The sequence below is a fragment of the Danio rerio genome, chromosome 5 (genome assembly GCF_052040795.2).
Source record: "Danio rerio strain M-AB ecotype USA chromosome 5, GRCz13ab, whole genome shotgun sequence".
Taxonomy (NCBI): domain Eukaryota; kingdom Metazoa; phylum Chordata; class Actinopteri; order Cypriniformes; family Danionidae; genus Danio; species Danio rerio.
Genome location: NC_141025.1, coordinates 77211846 through 77233117, shown reverse-complemented (window position 1 = coordinate 77233117; position 21272 = coordinate 77211846). Strand labels below are relative to the sequence as shown.

General features: G+C 39.5%; 3 protein-coding genes across 29 annotated transcripts in view; 1 reads left to right on the top strand and 2 right to left on the bottom strand.

Annotated features, from left to right (window-relative positions):
- kiss1rb (KISS1 receptor b) overlaps positions 1 to 21272 on the top strand; it is a 360900-nt gene that overhangs the window by 42350 nt on the left and 297278 nt on the right. The window lies entirely within an intron of this gene.
- On the bottom strand, positions 1902 to 9844 carry ugt2a5 (UDP glucuronosyltransferase 2 family, polypeptide A5). 2 transcript variants are annotated; one of them, XM_087252840.1, is made up of 6 exons: positions 7951 to 9844; positions 7249 to 7397; positions 5943 to 6074; positions 3874 to 3961; positions 3577 to 3796; positions 1902 to 3499 (listed from the first exon to the last, which is right to left on the bottom strand). In XM_087252840.1, the coding sequence occupies exons 2-6, from the start codon at positions 7381 to 7383 to the stop codon at positions 3202 to 3204; spliced, it is 873 nt and encodes a 290-aa protein (XP_087108966.1). In that variant the 5' UTR covers positions 7384 to 7397; positions 7951 to 9844; the 3' UTR covers positions 1902 to 3201. The 2 variants fall into 2 exon arrangements, with proteins under 2 accessions (XP_087108966.1, NP_001070111.3); NM_001076643.3 differs by having other exon boundaries at positions 1904 to 3499; positions 8961 to 9844.
- The window catches only part of fsd1l (fibronectin type III and SPRY domain containing 1-like), a 45698-nt gene continuing 35750 nt past the window's right edge, over positions 11325 to 21272 (bottom strand). For 4 of the 26 annotated variants that reach the window (XR_015489787.1, XR_015489793.1, XR_015489799.1 and 1 more), the window contains 6 exons: positions 19812 to 19909; positions 19291 to 19542; positions 17054 to 17142; positions 14050 to 14784; positions 13693 to 13870; positions 11325 to 12695 (listed from right to left, as the gene is read on the bottom strand). Coding sequence is in view for 7 of the 26 variants with exons in the window: in XM_087250862.1 (XP_087106988.1) it covers positions 14593 to 14784; positions 17054 to 17142; positions 19291 to 19542; positions 19812 to 19909 (631 nt within the window). In the remaining 19 variants the exon portion in view is untranslated. Of the gene's footprint in view, positions 14785 to 17053; positions 17143 to 19290; positions 19543 to 19811; positions 19910 to 21272 lie in introns of all 26 variants that reach the window. The other 22 variants (XR_015489790.1, XR_015489796.1, XR_015489801.1 and 19 more) reach the window with 8 other exon arrangements.

The window sequence follows — 21272 nt, the reverse complement described above, 5'->3', positions numbered from 1 at the left end:
CTGAATAGTTTCTTTGTCACTTATTGTAGCCACATGTCAAATGTAAATAAACATGGACTTTAAAAAATATAATTCTAGATCATTGGATAATAATTTGTACGTATACAATATTAATTTAAATGTGTGAAACTTATAAAATCACCACATCCAATCGAAGCCTGTCCCGTTTGTGACGTCATTTCTCCCTAAAAAGTTTAAGGACAGTTTTTAATGCACTTATTATTGTTAACAAAAACACAGCAACGTGTTGTAATGTGAGACTTAGCTGGCCACATCTAAATCACTGTTTTCCCACAATATTTATGTTGTGGTGCTTTGAAAAAATATGTAGATTTAAAATAATAGATGTGTTTTACTTGTCACTTTTGATCAATATCAGAGATGGCAAAAGTACACAAATACACAAGTACACAGATACTCATGTTTAAAATGACTGGTTAAAGTTGAAGTACTGACTACACTTTTGTACTCAAGAAAAAGTAAATAACTATGGCCTCAAAAATGTACTTGAAAGTACCCACTACTACTACACATTTTAGATTTACTAGGTGGGTAAATATCCGGTCTCCCACATTTGATTGTTTTAGTACCGTGTATAAATCTTTAAAAAAAAAAAAAAAAAAACACTTTTTTTTCACGGTATTAGATTGAGAGATCAGAGATATCCCTTGCAGTATGATCGTACGTGAACAAAAGACTGTTTACCTTAAGCATTTGAATGGCATATTTTTGTCTAAATGTGTCTAATAACCGAGTAAACAGGGCAACATCAGTCATGTTAAATTCACCGTCTCCCTCTGTAGTCATCCTTGCCTTTTTCATAGTAATCGTCATAAACTTGCCTACATACGGCACGCAATAGCCTTGGTTGAAAAAGCCACACACTGCAGCAAGCAGGCACAAAATATAGACAGACTGCATCAAAAAGGCACTCAAATTGCGCAATGACAAGACATAATATAGATTGCGCCGCCAAACACAGGAAAATGAAACTAACAAGCCTGATTTAAAAATGTAAGGAATAGAAAGTACAGATATTTGTGTAAAAAATAAGTAGTGGAGTAAAGTACTGATACCAGAAAAATATACTTAAGTACAGTAACAAAGTATTTGTACTTAGTTACTTCCCATCCCAATATGTTTAACCAAAGTCTGGAACGGCATTTTCCCAACCAAAACTATTTCAAACTATTGATAAATATATTTAGAAAATTGGTCTTTTGCTGTTTTTTTTTTTTTTTTGAGTGCACTGCATAGATTATCTACGACTGCTTGATATAAATTAATTTTGTCATTTTCTTGTCGGCTTAGTCCCTTTATTATTCCGGGGTCACCACAGCGGAATGAACCACCAACTTATCCAGCACGTTTTTACGCAGTGGATGCCCTTCCAGCCGCAACCCATCTCTGGGAATCATCCACACACACATTCACACACACTCATACACTACGGACAATTTAGCCTACCCAATTCACCTGTACCGCAGGTAGGACTGTGGGGGAAACTGGAGCACCCAGAGGAAACCCACGCGAAGGCAGGGAGAACATGCAAACTCCACACAGAAACGCCAACTGAGCCGAGGTTCAAACAGCGACCTTCTTGCTTTGAGGCGACAGCACTACCTACTGCGCCACTGCCCCGCCGGAGTAAAGTACTGATACCAGAAAAATCTACTCAAGTACAGTAACAAAGTATTTGTACTTAGTCACTTCCCATCTCAATATGTTTAACCAAACTCTGGAACGGCATTTTCCCAACCAAAACTATTTCAAAGTAATGATAACTATATTCAGAAAATTGGTCTTTTCCTGTTTTGTTTTGTTTTTGGAGTGCACTGCATACATTATCTACGACTGCTTGATATAAATAAAAATATAAAAATAATACATATACAAATACATATTAATAAAACAAATGCTTTATTTTACAACTAGATATTTACATTTTATTAGCACTATGAGCTAAATAATTTAGATCATGTAGACTTAATGATTCCAGCGACGCTCCAGGGACGGACGAGTCTTCGCTGAGGCCATCTTCCAGCCTCCACCACGGCGACTGAAGCTCTGCACAAGACTTTGGCCAGCAGAGAAATTAAAATGGTCGTGCCCAACAGAGTCTGGTTCTCTCAAGGTTTTTTTTCTCCACTCCTATCAGGTGAAGTTTTTTTTCCCTCTCCGCTGTCGCCACTGCCTCGCATGGTTCAGGATTGGTAGAGCTGCGCATCGATGAATTTGCTCTTCAGTGTTTGAACTCTCAGTAATGATTAAATCACACTGAACTGAGCTAAACTGAACTGAACTGAACTTAAACACTAAAACCTGAACCACACTGTTCCAGTTACTATGACCATTTATGTGAAGCTGCTTTGACACAATCTACATTGTAAAAGCGCTATACAAATAAAGCTGAATTGAATTGAATTGAATTAATAAAGCATTATAAAATGAATAGTCCCGGTCCTTGATTCTGGACGGCTGAGCCGTGTTCAAAGCTGTTGTAAAATACTTTACAATCAAACAGCTGATACCTGGCAACCATTCCACTTTCATTTCGAGTTTCATTTGCTTTATTTTGTAAAACATTGCTACATCTATGTAGGCTTGTCACAGTAATCAATATATCGACTTTAAGTGCAATACTTGGAGATGATCTCAATTTTTGCCATTGCAATATACATTTCCAAATATCCATATATTTTTAAAGCTATTTTACAATGATATTTACGTTCTACCTCACTGGTGTCAACGTATATAATTAGACGTTTCCCTAATAGGACATTTAATAGTAAATATAACAGGACATTCACCTTTTTAACATCAGATTAAAGAATCTAAACAAGCTTAAGAATGATGCATATTTTACAGTGTTCATGGCTGTTGCATTATTATGCTGTTATATAATCATTATATAATTAATGGCATTAAACGATCTCAGAATGACAATAATTATGCGTGACAGGCCTACATTCATTCATTCATTATCCTTCGGCTTAATACCCTTATATATCAGGAGTCGCCACAGCGGATTGAACTATTCCGGCATATGTTTTACACAGCAGATGCCCTTCCAGCCGCAAACTGGTACTGGGAAACGCCCATACACACTCATTCCCACACACACTCATGCACTACAACCGATTTACGGCTTTTAATTGCAGTATCTCAGCAGTTCAGTGAGTACTGTACATGCATTTGCATTCACTCCTTTTTATTCTTCTGTCTTTTCCTCTCAGGACGGGTTTTCCTGACACATCTGCGGAAAAGGAAGCAGCATGCTTTAACCCAGAGGAATGTGATCAGAGCGGTGATGGAGAGTAAGAAGGCCGCTACATCCAGACAGTGGTACTGATACCAGCTCAGCTCATGCGCCTGAACTCGGAGATGTTTGGCTCCTTTATTCCGCATCACAAACTCAATCCAGTACACGGCTTGATCCAGCGGCTTCATCGGCTGATCGTGGTGGATCCTGGACAGCCTCATGATGCTCTCCTTGTACCTGGTTGGAGAAGAATGATGAATGTTAAAGCGGATGCTTGTTTTCTCTGGCGGCAGGATTAAAGTGGCAGAACTCACGATGGGTTATTTAAGACAGCTTTGAGAGCATCCACCAGATCTTTGGACCCGATTGTATGGATATCAAGGACTACAGCAGCTCCTTTGGATTTAATGTGCATTAAGTTATCAGGCTGATCTCCAAACAGTGGCAAACCCACCACCGGGACACCGTGATAAATAGCCTCATACAGTCCATTTGTGCCACCATGAGTGATGAAAGCCTTCGTTTTTGGATGACCTGTCAGATTACATAAATTCAGTATGCATCAGACATCACTTAATATTAATAAGCACACATAACAGCACTTTCCTTACCAAGCAAATCATTCTGTGGGATCCAGTCGTAGATTTTAGTATTGGAAGCCAGTGTTTCTGGAGTTTTCCCACTGTAACGCCAAACAACCTGTGCAAATACATGAGCATATGATCACTAAAACAGGTCTACAGAGTTGGCTTCTGTAAATGCTGTATTTATTTTAAACACGCACTAGTCATTTTGATCATTCAGAGCTTCAACTGTGCATATACTATGCTGGAACAGTGATTTACAAAATAACCAAGTTACTTTTTTGAGATTAAAATTAGAGAATTGCGATGATTGTGTTGAACCGATTGGTCGTTTAGATTTTGCACACGATTTCTCTGATTAATCTGTGTAGTAATAGCTCAAATCTCCATTGCTAGCTTTAAAACAGTGCTTTTGGAATTTTAAGAGTCAGTTGCGTCGCGCCATTTGTGCATTTGCTGTTTACATGGCAGACTTTGTAAGTGGAAAAACTGAGCACTTCACTAGCAATAAAACAGTTAAACAGAGCATCTGCAGTGCGAGAATGAGAGATGAGCCCCCTCATTATCTACTTTCACCTTCACTCTCGTGGACAGGGAAACGTGTTGTACGCACAGACATCTATTAGCCTACAAATAATTAGTTTCGTTTGTTAAGCGCAAAGATTTGCTTCAAAACTATTTTCTAATTTCAGTTCTAATTTCCAGCAAACAAATAAATGAGCAATAATAATGAAGTGTGCTCAAAAACCTGAGTTATATCCTAATACACATGCTGTGCCCCATATGGTCTAAAACCTGACAGGTGGGCAAATCTAAGCTTGTTTTTAATAAAACAAATATAAATACAGTGGCGTAGCGGACAATTATTTTCAATAATTGAAAATCTGGCAACCGCAATAATCAAACTCTTGGGAACAACTGTGGCCGGAACCAAAGTTCACAGGTCTGTGATCTCTGAACTCCTCTCAAGCGGTGGACTAGTTCATTATGATTGCTTGCCGCCGTACCGCGAGAACCGCCCACACCGGAGAAGACGCGCCGCGCTGTTTCTCGCCGCCGGTTCTCATTGAAAATGAATGACTTCTGGCTACTTTGACGCTCTCGCCGCTTTCGAATGGTGATCGTTTCTCAGTTTGTGCAGGCGTTGTTGCTCCACCTGCCTCCCTTCCCAGCTCCACAATTTGTGCTTGCTTCCCCGTGTTGTCCACCCCCCCAAACAGGGAGCCCCGTTAGTGATCCCTGCAGGGGGGCCTCCGCATTTTGCGCTACGCCACTGTATAAATATGCATATAATAAATAATACTGCTAATAATAATAACATTATACAAAAGCAAATTGTCACAAATAAACTAAAAAAAGCCCCCCGAGATGAAGAAGGCATGAAAGTATGGTATTTATATTTATGTGGGCTAGAAAATATTATGTTTTGTAATATTTTAATTCTTTTTCATTTGTAAAGATATTTGCGTATTGCATCCTGTGTATTGAGCAATGTGTAAGCGAGGCGCACAACTAACGCGCTCTGCGCTGGACTTTAGACCTACTTTGATCTGGTCTGTTAAACAATCTATTTAAGTTCCTCAAAATAGCAACGCGCCAGCATTGCACCTCAACACACCTCCTTTTTTAGATCAGAACGCCTATGGGCGCACATATGAGCGCAAATGCATTTGCTATTTAATCAGCGTGACGCAAAATGTCAAAATGACTCTTGCGCCAAGCTGAAACTAGCAACATATGCGCTGGGTGTATGATAGGGCACTAAGTGTTGAGTACTTTAATCAATACATGTTTGTTTTGATTACACGCCCTCTAGTGGTGAAAACTGCATATTGTGCCTTTAAATATCGAGATTCATATTGATTAGTTTAATAATGAACTTAAATTCGAAGGACATTAATTCTATTTTTTTACTAACTGTTTGTAATTCACAATAATAAATGCACAAATGCCTCAATAAAGACATTAATTACATTTTTAGTGTTTGGGATTGAAATCTCTACAGATTAAATTTGCTGGAAATATATTTACAGAACTGAAACAGCGGAAAAATTGAGTTGTTTTTTTTTTTTTGCTATACAAAGTGATTTACACACCTTTTGTGGAATCTGCCCCAGAGCAGCAGCAATAGTGTTGGCTCTTTCTGATGTCAGGTTTTTAATCATGGAGCCCAAAGAGAAAACAACAACGCCGTGATCTCCAGAGCTCTGAACAAACTCCTCCAGTTCCTATAAGGCAAAAATGAGCACATGCCGACTCACACGTTTCAAACTGAAAACAACAATTGAAGCAGCATATAATCTACTTTATATTTATTGATATTTGTTTATATAAATGTCATGACATCATGGGTTAAAAAATATCTCTCTCAAAACATAAAAATAAAACATGAATTTTAAATATATATATATTTTTCTATTACAATTATGATGGCAAAATGTGCTACATAGTTTGAAAAAATTGCAAATACACTGAAATCAACAAGAGTCAAATGGGATCCCTTTCCATACATACTGTATCCTCTGTCATGAAGTTTAAATGTTGCTCTGACTGGTCATTAAAGATTGCTTAAAGGGGTCATGAACTGAGAAACCAAAATTCTCTTGATCTTTTAACATATGAGGACTCGTAGTACTATAAAAACACCCTGTAAGTTTCAAAACCCAAAACCTTGTGGTTCCTCCAAAAACAGCTTATATTAAAGAAAGTCTGACAAAACCACAGCTTCTGGAATGCTCTAATCTATGATGTAATAGGGAGGATAAGCTCCGCCTCCACAGACGATCCACGCCCACTTTTAGTTTGCTGCCTGTTCAGCCTTGTTAATATGCAAAAATATTAGCTAATCAGAGAGCGTTTATCTCTGAGCTTACAATAGGCCACGCCCATTCAAACAGAGCGTGTTGATGAGGGTCTCAATTTTTCTTCGGCTTAGTCTCTGATTTATCAGGTCACCACAGTAGAATGAACCGCCAACTATACCGGCACAAGTTTTATGCAGCAGATATCCTTCCAGCCATAACCCAGTACTGGGAAACACCCATACAAACTCATTCATACACACACACACATACACTACGGCCAATTTAGTTCATACAATACACCTATAGCGCATGTGTTTGGACTGTGGGGGAACCACAGTCCCCCCACAGTTCCCCCGAAACACCCGGAGGAAACCCACGCAAACACTGGAAACCCATGCCATCAATCAAGTAAAGGGTTTTCTAGTACTGCGTTGCGGCTGGAAGGTTACCCACTGTGTAAAACATATGTTGGAATAGTTAGCGGTTCATTCCGCTGTGGCGACCCCTGATAAATAAGGGACCGAGCCGAAAGAAAATGAATGAAAACAGGTGAAGGAATCAAGAATATTTTGAAAAAGCATACATTGCTCAAGAATACCTTCGACAGGGGTTTGGCGGGTTTGCAGTGCAGTCCTCCGACAAATTTAAAATTAGGCGGGAATGGACGCGGATACTCGAAATCCCAGTACGTTCTTATCAAGCAGATGTCCACTTTTCCCATGGTCTCACACATAGTTGTGGGTTTACCTGTGACACACAATAACAATGCAACCCAAGTTAATGTTGACTTCATGGCTCACCTAGACATCTGGTTCCCCCGATAGTGCATGTGTTTGGACTGTGAGGGACACCGGAGCACCCGAAGGAAACACACGGCAACAGGGGAGAACATGCAAACTCCACACAGAAATGCCAACTGACCCAGCCGGGACTCAAACCAGCGACCTTTATGCTGTGAGGCGACAATGCTAACCACTGAGCCACCGTGACGCCCTATTAAAAATAATATTTTAAAAGAATTACCCAATAAATACGCATTATTAAAGCTTATTATTTGTGAGTTTCTTTGTATAAAATAGCCTATTACCACATCCAAAATACTATGGTAATTTATAGTAAACACTATAGTGTTTTTGAACCATACTATGTAGTAAACTGTATTATACGTACTATGTTAGTGAATGCTCCAGCGTACTGTAGTATTACTATAGTGAACTGATCAACTGTGAGATGTTGTAGTAAAGTTTTCTAACTATAGTAAACTGTGGTGTACTGCAGTATAATATACCCTATACACTACCTGACAAAAGTCTTGCCGTTGATTCCAGTTGTAAGAGCAACAAATAATAACTTGACGATGAAAGGGGGATTTCTCTGATGGATCATCTGTTGATCTGCATCCTAATCATCACAAATACCGCAGAAGACCTACTGGAACCAGCATGGAGCCAAGATTCTTACAGAAATCAGTCAAGTTTGGTAAAGGGAAAGTCATGGTTTGGGGTTACATTCAGTATGGGGGCGTGCGAGAGATCTGCAGAGTGGATGATCAACATCAACAGCCTGAGGTGTCAAGACATTTGTGCTGCCCATTACAAACCACAGGAGAGGGACAATTCTCCAGCAGGATAGCGCTCCTTCTCATACCTCAGCCTCCACATAAAAGCTCCTGAAGGTCAAAGTGCTCCAGGATTGGCCAGTCCAGTCACCACACATGAACATTATTAAGCATGTCTGGGGTAAGATGAAGGAGGAGGTGTTGAAGATGAATCCAAAGAGTCTTGATGAACTCTGGGAGTCCTGCAAGACTTTCTTCGCCATCCCAGATGACTTTATTAATCATTGGTTTGAGTCATTGCAGAGATGTATGGATGCAGTCCTCCAAGCTCATGATGGAGTCAGACACAATATTCATTCTGTCTCCACTGCAGCAGGACTTTATATTCTATACTGGACATTATTTCTGTTCAGTGACCAGACTTTAGTCTAAGCAAAGTCAGACCTTACTGTCCTAATGAAATCATTCAAAATCAAGACATGATCATATTTTAAATCTTTGGTGAAATAAGCGTAATTTAGAGGCATTTACCTTTCATATAAGCCTCTTCTGATACCAAATGATCAACTTGAAGTCAAGTTATTATTTGTTGTTCCAAAAACTTTGATAGGCAACAGGACTTTATTCAGGAAGGGTAGTAGAAAACTACAGTATAATTATAGTTGTTGTTATTATAGACTGACCACAAAAGATTAATTCAAGTACTTTGCTATAGTATGTTAATGTGGTCTAACAGTTGGCCAACATATTACCCAGTATTTCAGAGTAGTAGCCATCGAAAGTAAACGTCGCAACCAATGGAAACGCTATTGAATGCACGATGTAGAGCAGCATGTTTTCAACTCTCTCCATGAAGCTCATGCGGTCAGTGAGGTGATCTGTCAGAGCCACAGCAGGAACATAAGACGGAGGAGCGGGCATCTGACCACACAGTCTCTCCGCTGCATACGCGAAAGTAGCGCGCATGGAGATGACCTGCGGGATGTTCAGCTTCTGCGCCATCAGGTCAGAGAACGGCATCATCGGATCAGAGAAGAGCACGTCATAGTTAGAATCCCGAAGCGTCTTCAGAAGACCAACATCAAACAAGCTCCTGAAATAAACATCGCCGAACTCCACGAACTTGCTCATCACTTTCCACATCACGAATTCTCCCTCGTATTTGGCGGCGGTGTCATTCGTAAATAGATGAATCATGTCTCTCATCGCAGCATCAGCTTCTTTTTTGTCCATGTTGACTTTGAAGACGTGGTAATCAAAGCGCTCCTTCTGTGTGTGCGGTACTGTAGGAGATGAAGAACCGACCAGAACCGTCACACTGTGGTTGTGATCGACCAGAGCTTCAATTACTGGACGCATGTTGTGCCAGTGACTGTACTCGCCTGGCATCACCAAAACCCTGCCAGACCAGCCGACATCTACTCCACACAGCAGCAGACACACTAATAAAGCCCCTGAAGTCATGCTGGATGAGTGGAGAATGAGGATACGAAGATGATGTTAGGTTTTGTGCACAGCAGGGTTCGTCCAAAGGTCACGTTGCATTGTAATGACTTTGTCCTCAATATACTTCCTCACTATATCTGCTGATACACCCATGCAAAAACTTTGGCTCATATGTAAACAATCGCCTAATGGCTCTTCTTCTATTCGTTTGAACTCAGGTTACACACCTTCGTTGAAGAGCACAGCGCCATACAGTGGAAAAAACACATTATTAGTACACTTGATGTTTTTGTTGAACTTTGTAACCCAGCGGGCACCTACTGTATGTCAACACGACATGAAAAGGCACATTAAAAACGATAATGCAAATCGATTTGATGTGAGTTGACTACCTTGATGTCAAAACGATATGTAACACAGGCGCCAAAAACTCCACCTCACTCTCCCCGGCCACTTTATTAGGTACACCTGTCCAACTGCTAGTTAAAGCAAATTTCTGATCATGGCAGAAGCTCAATGCATTTAGGCATGTAGACATGGTCAAGATGATCTGCTGCAGTTCAAAGCGAGCATCAGATTGGGGAAGAAAGGGGATTTAAGTGACTTTGAACGTGGCATGGTTGTTGGTGCCAGACGGGCTGGTCTGAGTGTTTCAGAAACTGCTGATCTACTGGGATTTTCATGCACAACCATCTCTAGGGTTTACAGAGAATGGTTCGACAAAGAGAAGGTATCCAGTGAGCGGCAGTTCTGTGGGCGCAAAAGCCTTGTTGATGCCAGAGGTCAAAGGAGATTGGCCAGACTGGTTCCAGTTACAACCGAGGTCTGCAGAAGAGCATCTCTGAACACACGACATGTCCAACCTTGAGGCAGATGGGCTACAGCAGCAGAAGAGCACACCGGGTGCCGCTCCTGTCAGCTAAGAACAGGAAACTGAGGCTACAATTCACACAGGCTCACCAAAACTAGAAGATTGAAGAAACGTTGCCTGCTCTGATGATTAAATTTTTGCTGCGAGTGCGACATTCGAATGATCGGGTCAGAATTTGGCGTCAACAACATGAAAGCATGGATCCATCCTGCCTTGCATCAACAGTTCAAGCTGGTGATGCTTGTGTAATGGTGTGGGGCATATTTTCTTGGGTCCATTAGTACCAATTGAGCATGGTGTCAACACCACAGCTTACCCGAGTACTGTTGGTGACCATGTCCATCCCTTTATGACCACAGTGTCCTCATCTTCTGATGGCTACTTCCAGCAGGATAACACACCATGTCATAAAGCGTGAATCATCTCAGACTGGTTTCTTGAACATGACAATTGACACTGTACTCAAATGGCCTCCACAGTCACCTGAACTCAATCCAATAGAGCACCTTTGGGATGTGGTGGAACGGGAGATTGGCATCATGGATATGCAGCCGATAAATCTGCAGCAACTGCGTGATGCTATCATGTCAATATGGAGCAAAATCTCTGAGGAATATTTCCAGAATCTTGTTGAAAGTGGCCAGTGAGTGTGTGTATATATATATATATATATATATATATATATATATATATATATATATATATATATATATAGTTTTTGCCATTTGGAGATACAGTAAGAAACTACAACTCGCATTAACATGCACAGTTTATCTGCAGAATAAGAGTGATCACATCATTTATCTGAGGTCCACTTTATTGCTCTCGTTATTGCTTTATTATTTCTGTATTACAGAAGCAGAAGGCGAAAGAGACAGAAAGTCACCGCCGAGCCACAGAGAAGTCTTTGGTGAGCTTTAATGTTTGCAGTTAAGCTCACGAAGGAGTGTTACATACAAACACACAGAGGTTGATTATTGGCTTTCCACACATACAGCATGTCTGACAAAATGCTTTTATTAATTAGAAAAATGAGACCTAAACGAATGTACAGTCCACATCCAAAACGATTAAATCCAGATATGATAACAGCGTATGACCATGAGACAACATTTAAAGCAGCGTTCGTTTATCTTTTTTTAAAGGTGTGCAAAGTTTCCAGAGTCAATTTTAACAACTAAAGGATGATCTAATGAGGACTTTTAATGTACAAAACAATAATAATGAACACCATAGAAAGGACATTAAACACTCACGCTACATGTGACAAAATTAAAGTAGATATCACTTTATTTTATGATGGTCCCTTTTGCACATTTATTTCTTTATATATTAAATTGCAACTAAATGCAAACTAATTATCATTGCAGTGGTAATAAACTGTTTGCTTATTATGTGCTGACACTACTCCACCAATACACATTTAACTGACTATAAAAAATTTAGCAAGTACATGTAAAATCACACTGACCCTAGCCATATTAATCTAATGAGAATTAGCTAGCAATGTAGTTGCAATGTAATTTATAATCAGCAAAACGTGTTAAAGGGATAGTTCACGCAAAAATGAAAATTCACTGACTATTTACTAACCCTCAAGTGGTTCCAAACCATTATGAGTTTCTTTTAAACAATAAAGGTGATATTTTGAAGAGAGCTGAAAACCGGTAACCATTGACTCCTATAGTAGGAAAAATGAATACTATGGAAGTCAGTGGTTACAGGTTTCCAGATCACTTCAAAATATCATCTCTATTGTTTAACAGAAGAAAGAAACTGCAACCACTTTATATCGTGAATAAAACTAAAAACCGGTAACCATTAACTTCCATAGTAGGAAAAATGAATACTATGGAAGTCAGTGGTTACCGATTTACAGCTTGTTCAAAATATCGTCTTTATTGTTTAACTGAGGAAACAAACTCATAAAGTTTTGGTACCACTTCATCTCAGCAACCACTTTATATTTTGAAGAACGCTGAAAACCGGTAACTTTCATGGTAGGAAAAATGGGTACTGTGGAAGTCAATGGTTACAGGTTTGCAGCATTCTTTAAAATATCGTCTTTATTGTTTAGCAACAGAAAGAATCTCATAAAAGTTTTGAACCACTTTATATTTTGAGGAACTATGAAAACCGGTAACCATTGACTTCCTTAGTAGGAAAAAAACTAATACTAAGGAAGTCAATGGGTACAGGTTTTCAGCATTCTTCAAAATATTGTCTATTGTTTAAAAAAAGAAAATAAGCGATAAGGGTTTGGAACCACTTTATCTGAGTAACCACTTTATATTTTAAAGAACGCTAAAAATGGGTAACTACTGACTTCTGTAGCTGGAAAAACAAATATTATGGGAGTCAATGGTTACAGATTTGCAGTGTTTCTCAAAATATCGCCTTTATTGTTTAACACAAAAAAAACTCATAAAGGTTTGGAACCACTTTATCTGAGCAATTACTACATATTTTGGAGAACACCCAAAACCGGTAACCATTGACTTCCATGGAAAAAAAACCTATGGAAATCAATGGTTACCGGTTTCCAGATCACTTTAAAATATCATCTCTATTGTTTAATAGAGGAAATAAACTGGAAGCACTTTATATCTTGAAGAAAGCTGAAAACTGACTTCTATAGTAAGAAAAATTAACACTATGGAAGTCAATGGTTACAGGTTTGCAGCCTTTTTCTAAATATTCTCTTCATTATTAAACAAAAGAAAATATGTGATAAAGGTTTGGAACTACTTTATCTGAGCAACCACTTTTTTTGAAGAAAGCTGAAAACCTGTCACCATTCACTTCCATGGGAAAAATGAATACTATGAAAGTCGATGGTTACAGATTTGTAGCGATCTTCAATATGTCGTCTTTATTGTTTAACAAAAGAAAGAAACTCGTAAAGATTTGGAACCACTTCATCTACAGAATCACTTTTTATTTTGAAGAAATCCTAAAAACCGGTAACCATTGACTTCCATAGTAGGAAAAATGAATACTACGGAAGTCAATGGTTACAGGTTTCCAGATTTCTTCAAAATATTGTCTTATTTTTTAACATAAGAAAGAAACTCATATAGGTGTGGAAGCAATTTCTTTATCTTCACTTAATATTTAGAAGAAAGCTGAAAATCGGTAACCATTGACTTCCATAATAGGAAAAACACAAACTATGAAAGTCAATGGTTACCGGTTTTCATCTTTCTTCAAATTATTGTCTTTATGGTTAAACAAAAGAAAATAAGTGATAAGGGTTTGGAACCTCTTTATCTGAGCAACCATTTTATATTTTGAAGAACGCTAAAAATGGGTAACCACTGACTTCCATAGTAGGAAAAACAAATACTATGGAAGTCAATGGCTACAGGCTTTCAGCATCCTTTAAAATATCATCTCTATTGTTTAACAAAAGAGAGACACTCATAAAGGTTTGAAACCACTTTATCTAAGCAACCGCTTTATATTTTGACGAAAGATGAAAACTGGTAACCATTGACTTTTGTAATAGAAAAAAAAACAAATACAATGGAAGTCAATGGTTACAGGCTTGCAGATTACTTTAAAATATCATCTTTATTGTTTAACAGAAGAAAGAAACTGGAACCACTTTATATCTTGAAGAAAGCTAAAAATGGGTAACCATTAACTTCCATAGTAGGAAAAACAAATACTATGAAAGTCAATGGTTACAGGTCTTCAACTTTCTTCAAAGTATCTTAGTTTCTGTTCAACCGAATAAAAAAACTCATAAAACAACTAAATAATGACAGATTTTCCTTTTTTAAGTGAACTACCCCTTTAAAAGGCACCATCAGAATAAAGTGATACCTTAAACTAGTATAAGAATCAACGAGTGTAAGACAACTGGATTAAAGCATGTCATCGTTCAAACTAAAATCAGTAAAAGTGCACTCAACTATTCCCTGATAAAGCCGCTCGTTTTCCCCAATTCAGCCAGTGTCTGAAGGGAATCGCTGGTCCAGACTAAGCCGCTGGACGTCCACAGGCCTCTGCATCAGAAGTGTGTTTTCCTGATTGGTTTGTTCGTGTGTGTTTTGTGCGTCCGCTCAGGGCAGGAGCGAGCCGCCGTCCACTGAAGGCAGTTTTTCGTAAAAGCAGATGGTGTCGCAGGCCACGGTCGGATCCTGCTGGGATAAACTGCTGTTGGATCCTCCCAGACCGTTCTCCGTCTTCTGGAAGCTTCTGACCGCACTGGGCACCTGCAGACCTGTGGACAAGATCAGACCACCACACCACACCTCAAACACACACAAACACACACACACACACACACAGTTAGTTACGCTACTGATTTAGCGGACATTTTGATGTTAGCGCACGATTTACAGGTTAGCGTTCTAGGCTAGTTTTGATAGCAGATGGCGTTCTAGGCTAGTTTCTAACACCAGCAAGCTCTAGGCTAGTGTCTAAACTAGCTTTTTGATTGCAGATGGCGCTTTAGATCAGTTATTAACAGCAGATAGGACTCTAGGCTAGCGTCTAGACTAGTCTTTGATAGCAGATGGCGCTCTAGGCTAGTTTTTAACAGCAGATAGCACTCTAGGCTAGCTTCTAGACTAGTTTTTGATAGCAGATGGCGCTCTAGGCTTGTTTTTAACAGCAGATAGCACTCTAGGCTAGCGTCTAGACTAGTTTTTGATAGCAGATGGCGCTCTAGGCTTGTTTTTAACAGCAGATAGCACTCTAGGCTAGCGTCTAGACTAGTTTTTGATAGCAGATGGCGCTCTAGGCTAATTTTTAACAGAAGACAGCACTCTAGGCTAACGTCTAAGCTAGTTTTAGCAGCAGACAGCTTTCTAGGCTAGACTTTTCTAGCAGATAGCCCTCTAGTCTAAGGTCTAGGCTAGTTTTTGATAGCAGATGGCGGTCTAGGCTAGTTTTAAACAGCAGATAGCACTCTAGGCTAACGTCTAGGACAGTTTTTGACAGCAGATGCCACTCTAGGCTAGTTTTTGACAGCAAATGGCTCTCTAGGTTGATTTTTAGCAACAGATAGCGCTCTAGGCTAACGTCTAAGCTAGTTTTTAACAGCAGACAGCACTATAGGCTATGGTTTAGGCTGGTTTTTGACAGCAGATTGCGCTCTAGGCTAGTTATTAACAGCAGAAAACCCTCCAGGCGAACATCTAGGTTAGGTTTTGACAGCAGACGGTGCCATAGGCTAGGTTTTGACAGCAGACAGCACTCTAGGCTAACGTCTAAACTAGCTTTTTGACAGCAGATGGCTCTCTAGGCTAGTTTTTGACAGCAGACAACACTCTAGGCTAGTTTTTAACATCAGCCAGCACACGCTAGAGTGTAGTCTATTTTTAGACAGCAGATGGCGTTCTAGGCTATTTTTTTTTTACAGCAGATAGCGCTCTAGGCTAGTTTTTAACATCAGCCAGCACAAGGCTAACTTCTAGGCTAGTTTTTAACATCAGACAGCATTTTAGGCTAGCGTCTAGGCTATCTTTTGACAGCAGATGGTGCTCTAGGCTAGTTTTTTGCAGCAGACAGCACTGTAGGCTAGAGTTTAACAGCAAACAACACTCCAGGCTAGCGTCTAGACTAATTTTGTAACAGCAAACAATGTTCTACGCTAGTTTTTAACAGCAGATAGTGCTCTAAGCTAGTTTTTAACTGCAGATGGAGCGCAAGGTCAGTTTACCAGCAAGCAACGCTCTAGGCTAGTGTTTAGGCTATTTTTTTACTTCAGATGGCGCTCTAGACTGGTTTTTAGCAGCAAACGGCCCTCTTTGCTGGTTATTAGCAACAAACCACGCTCTAAGCTAGTTTTTAACATCAGCCAGCACTCTAGGGTAACATCTAGGCTAGTTTTTAACATCAGACAGCATTTTAGGCTAGCGTCTAAGCTATCTTTTGACAGCAGATGGTGCTCTAGGCTAGTTTTTTGCAGCAGACAGCACTGTAGGCTAGAGTTTGACAGCAAACAACACTCTAGGCTAGCGTCTAGACTAATTTTGTAAAAGCAGACAATGTTCTATGCTAGTTTTAACAGCAGATAGTGCTCTAATCTAGTTTTTAACTGCAGATGGAGCTCGAGGTCAAGGTTTACCAGCAAACAACGCTCTAGGCTAGTGTTTAGGCTAGTTTTTGACAGCAGATGGTGCTCTAAATAGGTTTTTAACAGCAGACGGCACTCTAGGCTAGCGTCTAGGCTAGTTTTTCACACCAGATGGCGCTCTAGGCTAATAAATGATGTAAATAAATGGATAACAGTCATTAAAAGTCAGTCATAATTTCATGAATAAGTCAATTATTGTACCTTAATAACCATTAGCACAGATAAAGTTGTGTTATATAATTGCACTTAAAAATCACATGCTTTTAACATTAGTACACAATTAAGCAACTAACTATCCAGATAATGACTTTTTTCTGTATTTTTTCCTGTAGTCCAGTTTATTAAAACATATTTTATGCATGATATATGGAAACACTTGGTAATTCATTTCCGAGAGCAACCCTCATTTACATGTGCATATAACAAGTATAAAAACATACCATGAAAGCTGGCACAACAGGTTGTGTGAACTTCATCTTGAACATATGCAGCAATTGTTTGTTTTCAGCATTATAGAAAGCAAGTTGGCCTGAAAATAAAAAGCACACACACACATGATAAGTTAATAAATAAACATGAGTCACATATAATGCTGCAGTTATTCAGCTGATGCAGGACAAAAAGCAGCCCGCAAGCAAAGCATGAATGGAAATGCAGGAAACTGGATCTGCAGGATCTGATTGCAGGGTGGATGTAATGATCCCTGCAGACTAAAAAAAGTCAGAGGAATAAAGCATGACGCCAACATTCAACATCATTCTTACATTTACTTATATCTAAAATCAGTACAAATATTTCCCTGCAGAACTACACCATACAATCTGAATCTTGCTGCATACATCAATAAAAGGCATGTCTAAACTTGGTCCTGGAGGGCCGGTGTCCTGCAAAGTTTTGTTCCAACCCCAATCAGACAAACCTGGGCTAGCTAATCAAGTTCTTACTAGGCTTTCTAGAAACATCCTTGCAGGTGTGTTGAGGGACGTTGGAGCTAAAATCTGCAGGACACCAGCCCTCCAGGACCAGCATATATATATATATATATATATATATATATATATATATATATATATATATATATATACACACACACACACACACACATATACACACACACACACACACACACATATGTATGTGTATATATATATATATATATATATATATACACACACACACACACACACACACACACACACACACACACACACACATATATATATATATATATATATACACACATTTTTTTTTTTTTTTTTATGCTGTATTAATCACATTAAGGATGTGAATTACTGTTCATTTTGTGTTCAGGTGACCAGCAGTGAAGAAAATACTATGGTAAATCATAAATAATAGCAATCAACTAACAAGTCATGTTGTCCAGCAGGACCGCTGTGCTACATAAATAAACATAATCATAAATATGAACACAACACTGGATGCAAAAGCTATTTTATAAGTGAATATGATTTCCCCAGATGATTTGAACAGCTCTATTTGGAAAGATTTCCTTAATTTAGGTCGACTGGGGTGATCGAGTCTTTTTTTCTATGCAGTGCATCATAAAATAAAATAAATAAGGAGCATATATAAATACGACAGAGCAGAAATAAAGGTTAAATAACAGTCCTGTATGGTTTTCTGGAGAGTCTAACAGTATTCAAGTACAGAAATTGAATGATCACACATAAAATTACACGGTTATCCTTTTATTCATTCATCCATTTTCTTTTTGGCTTAGTCGCTTTATTGATCTGGGGTCGCCACAGCGGAATGAACCGCCAACTTATCCAGCACATGTTTTACAGAATGGATAGCCTTCCAGCTGTAACCCATCTCTGGGAAACATCTATACATTCACTCATTCACACCCATACACTACCGTTAATTTAGCCCTGTGGTTCTCAAAGTGCCGGTCGGGACCCCTCGAGGGGTCGTTGGACAATGAAGGGGGGGTCGCCTGGTGATTTCCAAAAATCTTTTTATTTTTATTAAACCATAAGAATTGCCATATTTTATCCATAACCTACTGAAGAGAAAAAATAGTCGCTTATAGTTACTAGTTCTATTGAATTGCGACCCCTGGAGGAATGACATTATATTAAAGACACAGCAATAGCTTGAGATGCAGCAGATTGATTTTATAACACCAGGTTAAACTTTCTTGCACATTTACAGCACTCACATGAATTAAAAAAATTAAGGAAGAATAAACTTGGGTCTATTGGTGTGTGTGTGTGTGCCATTGCATGCAAGGTTTCTGTAATTATAACCACCTCAGAGAATATTGGGGGGTCGCGAGTCACTGGCATTGTCAATTTGGGTGTCGTCACCTAAAAAGTTTGGAAACCCCTGATTTAGCCAACCCAATTCACCTCTACCACATGTTTTTGAACTGTGGGGGAAACCCACGCAAACGCAGGGAGAACATGCAAACTCCACACAGAAACGGTAACTGATCCAGCCGAGGCTCGAACCAGCGACCTTCTTGCAGTGAGGCGACAGCACTACCTACTGCGCCATTGCATCGCCCCATCCTTGTATAAATAATTAAAAAAATAATAATATTTAATCTAATCCTGCGATGAAACTACTGCGGACACACACATTGTGATATCGATGATCAAACTATATATTGTTGAGCCCCAATATAAACAGACACAATGGTATACATTACCCCGATCAAAGTCGCAGTAGACTCCTATGCTGTCCGGCACCGGCACGTCCAGATTCTTGGCCTTGTTGTTGTGTTTTGCAGCGAATGAGTTTTGCAGCCAGTTGTTGACGTGGATACACCAGGAGGTGCAGGTTTTGCCCAGCTGGTCAAACTTGCCCAGGTTTCTGTAGGCCAAACCAACGCTGTAGGACTTACAGTCTTTCTGAGGCTTCACTTCCCAGTAATGCTGGCCGGACTCTATACTGGTGTCACCTACACAGACAATAAAGAGTCCATAAAGTCGCATTTCTGTCACCCTATAAAATATAGAAGCTTCACGGTAATAGACAGGAAAGTAAGAGTGTTAATATTGTAAAAATGATCAATCATAAACTTAATATCAGAAGATAATGTTAATATTTAGTTCAATACAGCGGATTTCATTTACAAAAATGACATAGTCAATTGCTGTTTTCAATAGAGCCTACATGCAAGTTAGGGTATTTAGGCAAGTCATTGTATAACGGTGGTTATTTTAGTACCCAGTACTGTGTAGGACTCTCCGGTGAAGCGATCTCTGGCTCCTCTGGGGGCTGGTGAACGGGTCACTGATGTCCGTTTCGGGGATGGAGTTCCACTTCTGAAAGCATCATACAGATGCACACAGTCTCAACACGTGCATACAAAACAAACTGTTTTTAGACAAACATTTATAGATGCAAGAAAAATCCTCAAAACACACAGTAGTAGACACAAACTCCAAATCCCACAACATACAAGACGAGAAGAGAAGAGACGAAATAAGACAGAGCAAGAGATGGGAAGACAAGATAGAGCAAGAGAAGAGATGAGAAAACATGAGACAGAGCAAGAGATCAGATGAGATGAGAAGAAATGAGAAGAAAGATAAAGAGATGGGAAGACAGAACAAAAGACGGGATGAGATAAGATGAGAAGAGATGAGAAGAAATAAGACAGGAGAAGAAGAGATGAGAAGAATGAGCAAGAGATGAGAAGAGACGAGATGAGAAGAGATGAGATGACTGAGCAAGAGAAGAGATGAGAAGAGACGAGACAAGATGAGAAGACTGAGCAAGAGATGAGATGAGAAGAGACAAGATGAGAAGAGATGAGAAGACTGAGCAAGAGAAGAGATGAGAAGAGATGAGATGACTGAGCAAGAGAAGAGATGAGAAGAGACGAGACAAGATGAGAAGACTGAGCAAGAGATGAGATGAGAAGAGACAAGATGAGAAGAGATGAGAAGACTGAGCAAGAAAAGAGATGAGAAGAGATGAGAAGACTGAGCAAGAGAAGGGATGAGAAGACATAGCAAGAGAAGAGATGAGAAGAGAAGAGACAAGATGAGAAGAGATGAGAAGACTGAGCAAGAGATGAGAAGAGACAAGATGAGAAGAGATGAGATGACTGAGCAAGAGAAGAGATGGGAAGAGACGAGACAAGATGAGAAGACTGAGCAAGAGATGAGATGAGAAGAGATGAGATAAGAAGAGATGAGAAGACAGAGCAAGAGACGAGATGAGAAGAGATGAGAAGAGACAAGATGAGAAGAGATGAGATAACTGAGCAAGAGAGGAGATGAGAAGACAGAGCAAGAGAAGAGATGAGAAGAGATGAGAAGACTGAGCAAGAGACGAGATGAGAAGAGATGAGAAGAGAGCAAGAGACGAGATGAGAAGAGACAAGATGAGAAGAGATGAGATGACTGAGTAAGAGATGAGAAGAGATGAGAAGAGATGAGATAAGAAGAGATGAGAAGACAGAGCAAGAGACGAGATGAGAAGAGATGAGAAGAGACAAGATGAGAAGAGATGAGATAACTGAGCAAGAGAAGAGATGAGAAGACAGAGCAAGAGAAGAGATGAGAAGAGATGAGAAGACTGAGCAAGAGAAGAGATGAGAAGACAGAGCAAGAGACGAGATGAGAAGAGATGAGAAGAGAGCAAGAGACGAGATGAGAAGAGACAAGATGAGAAGAGATG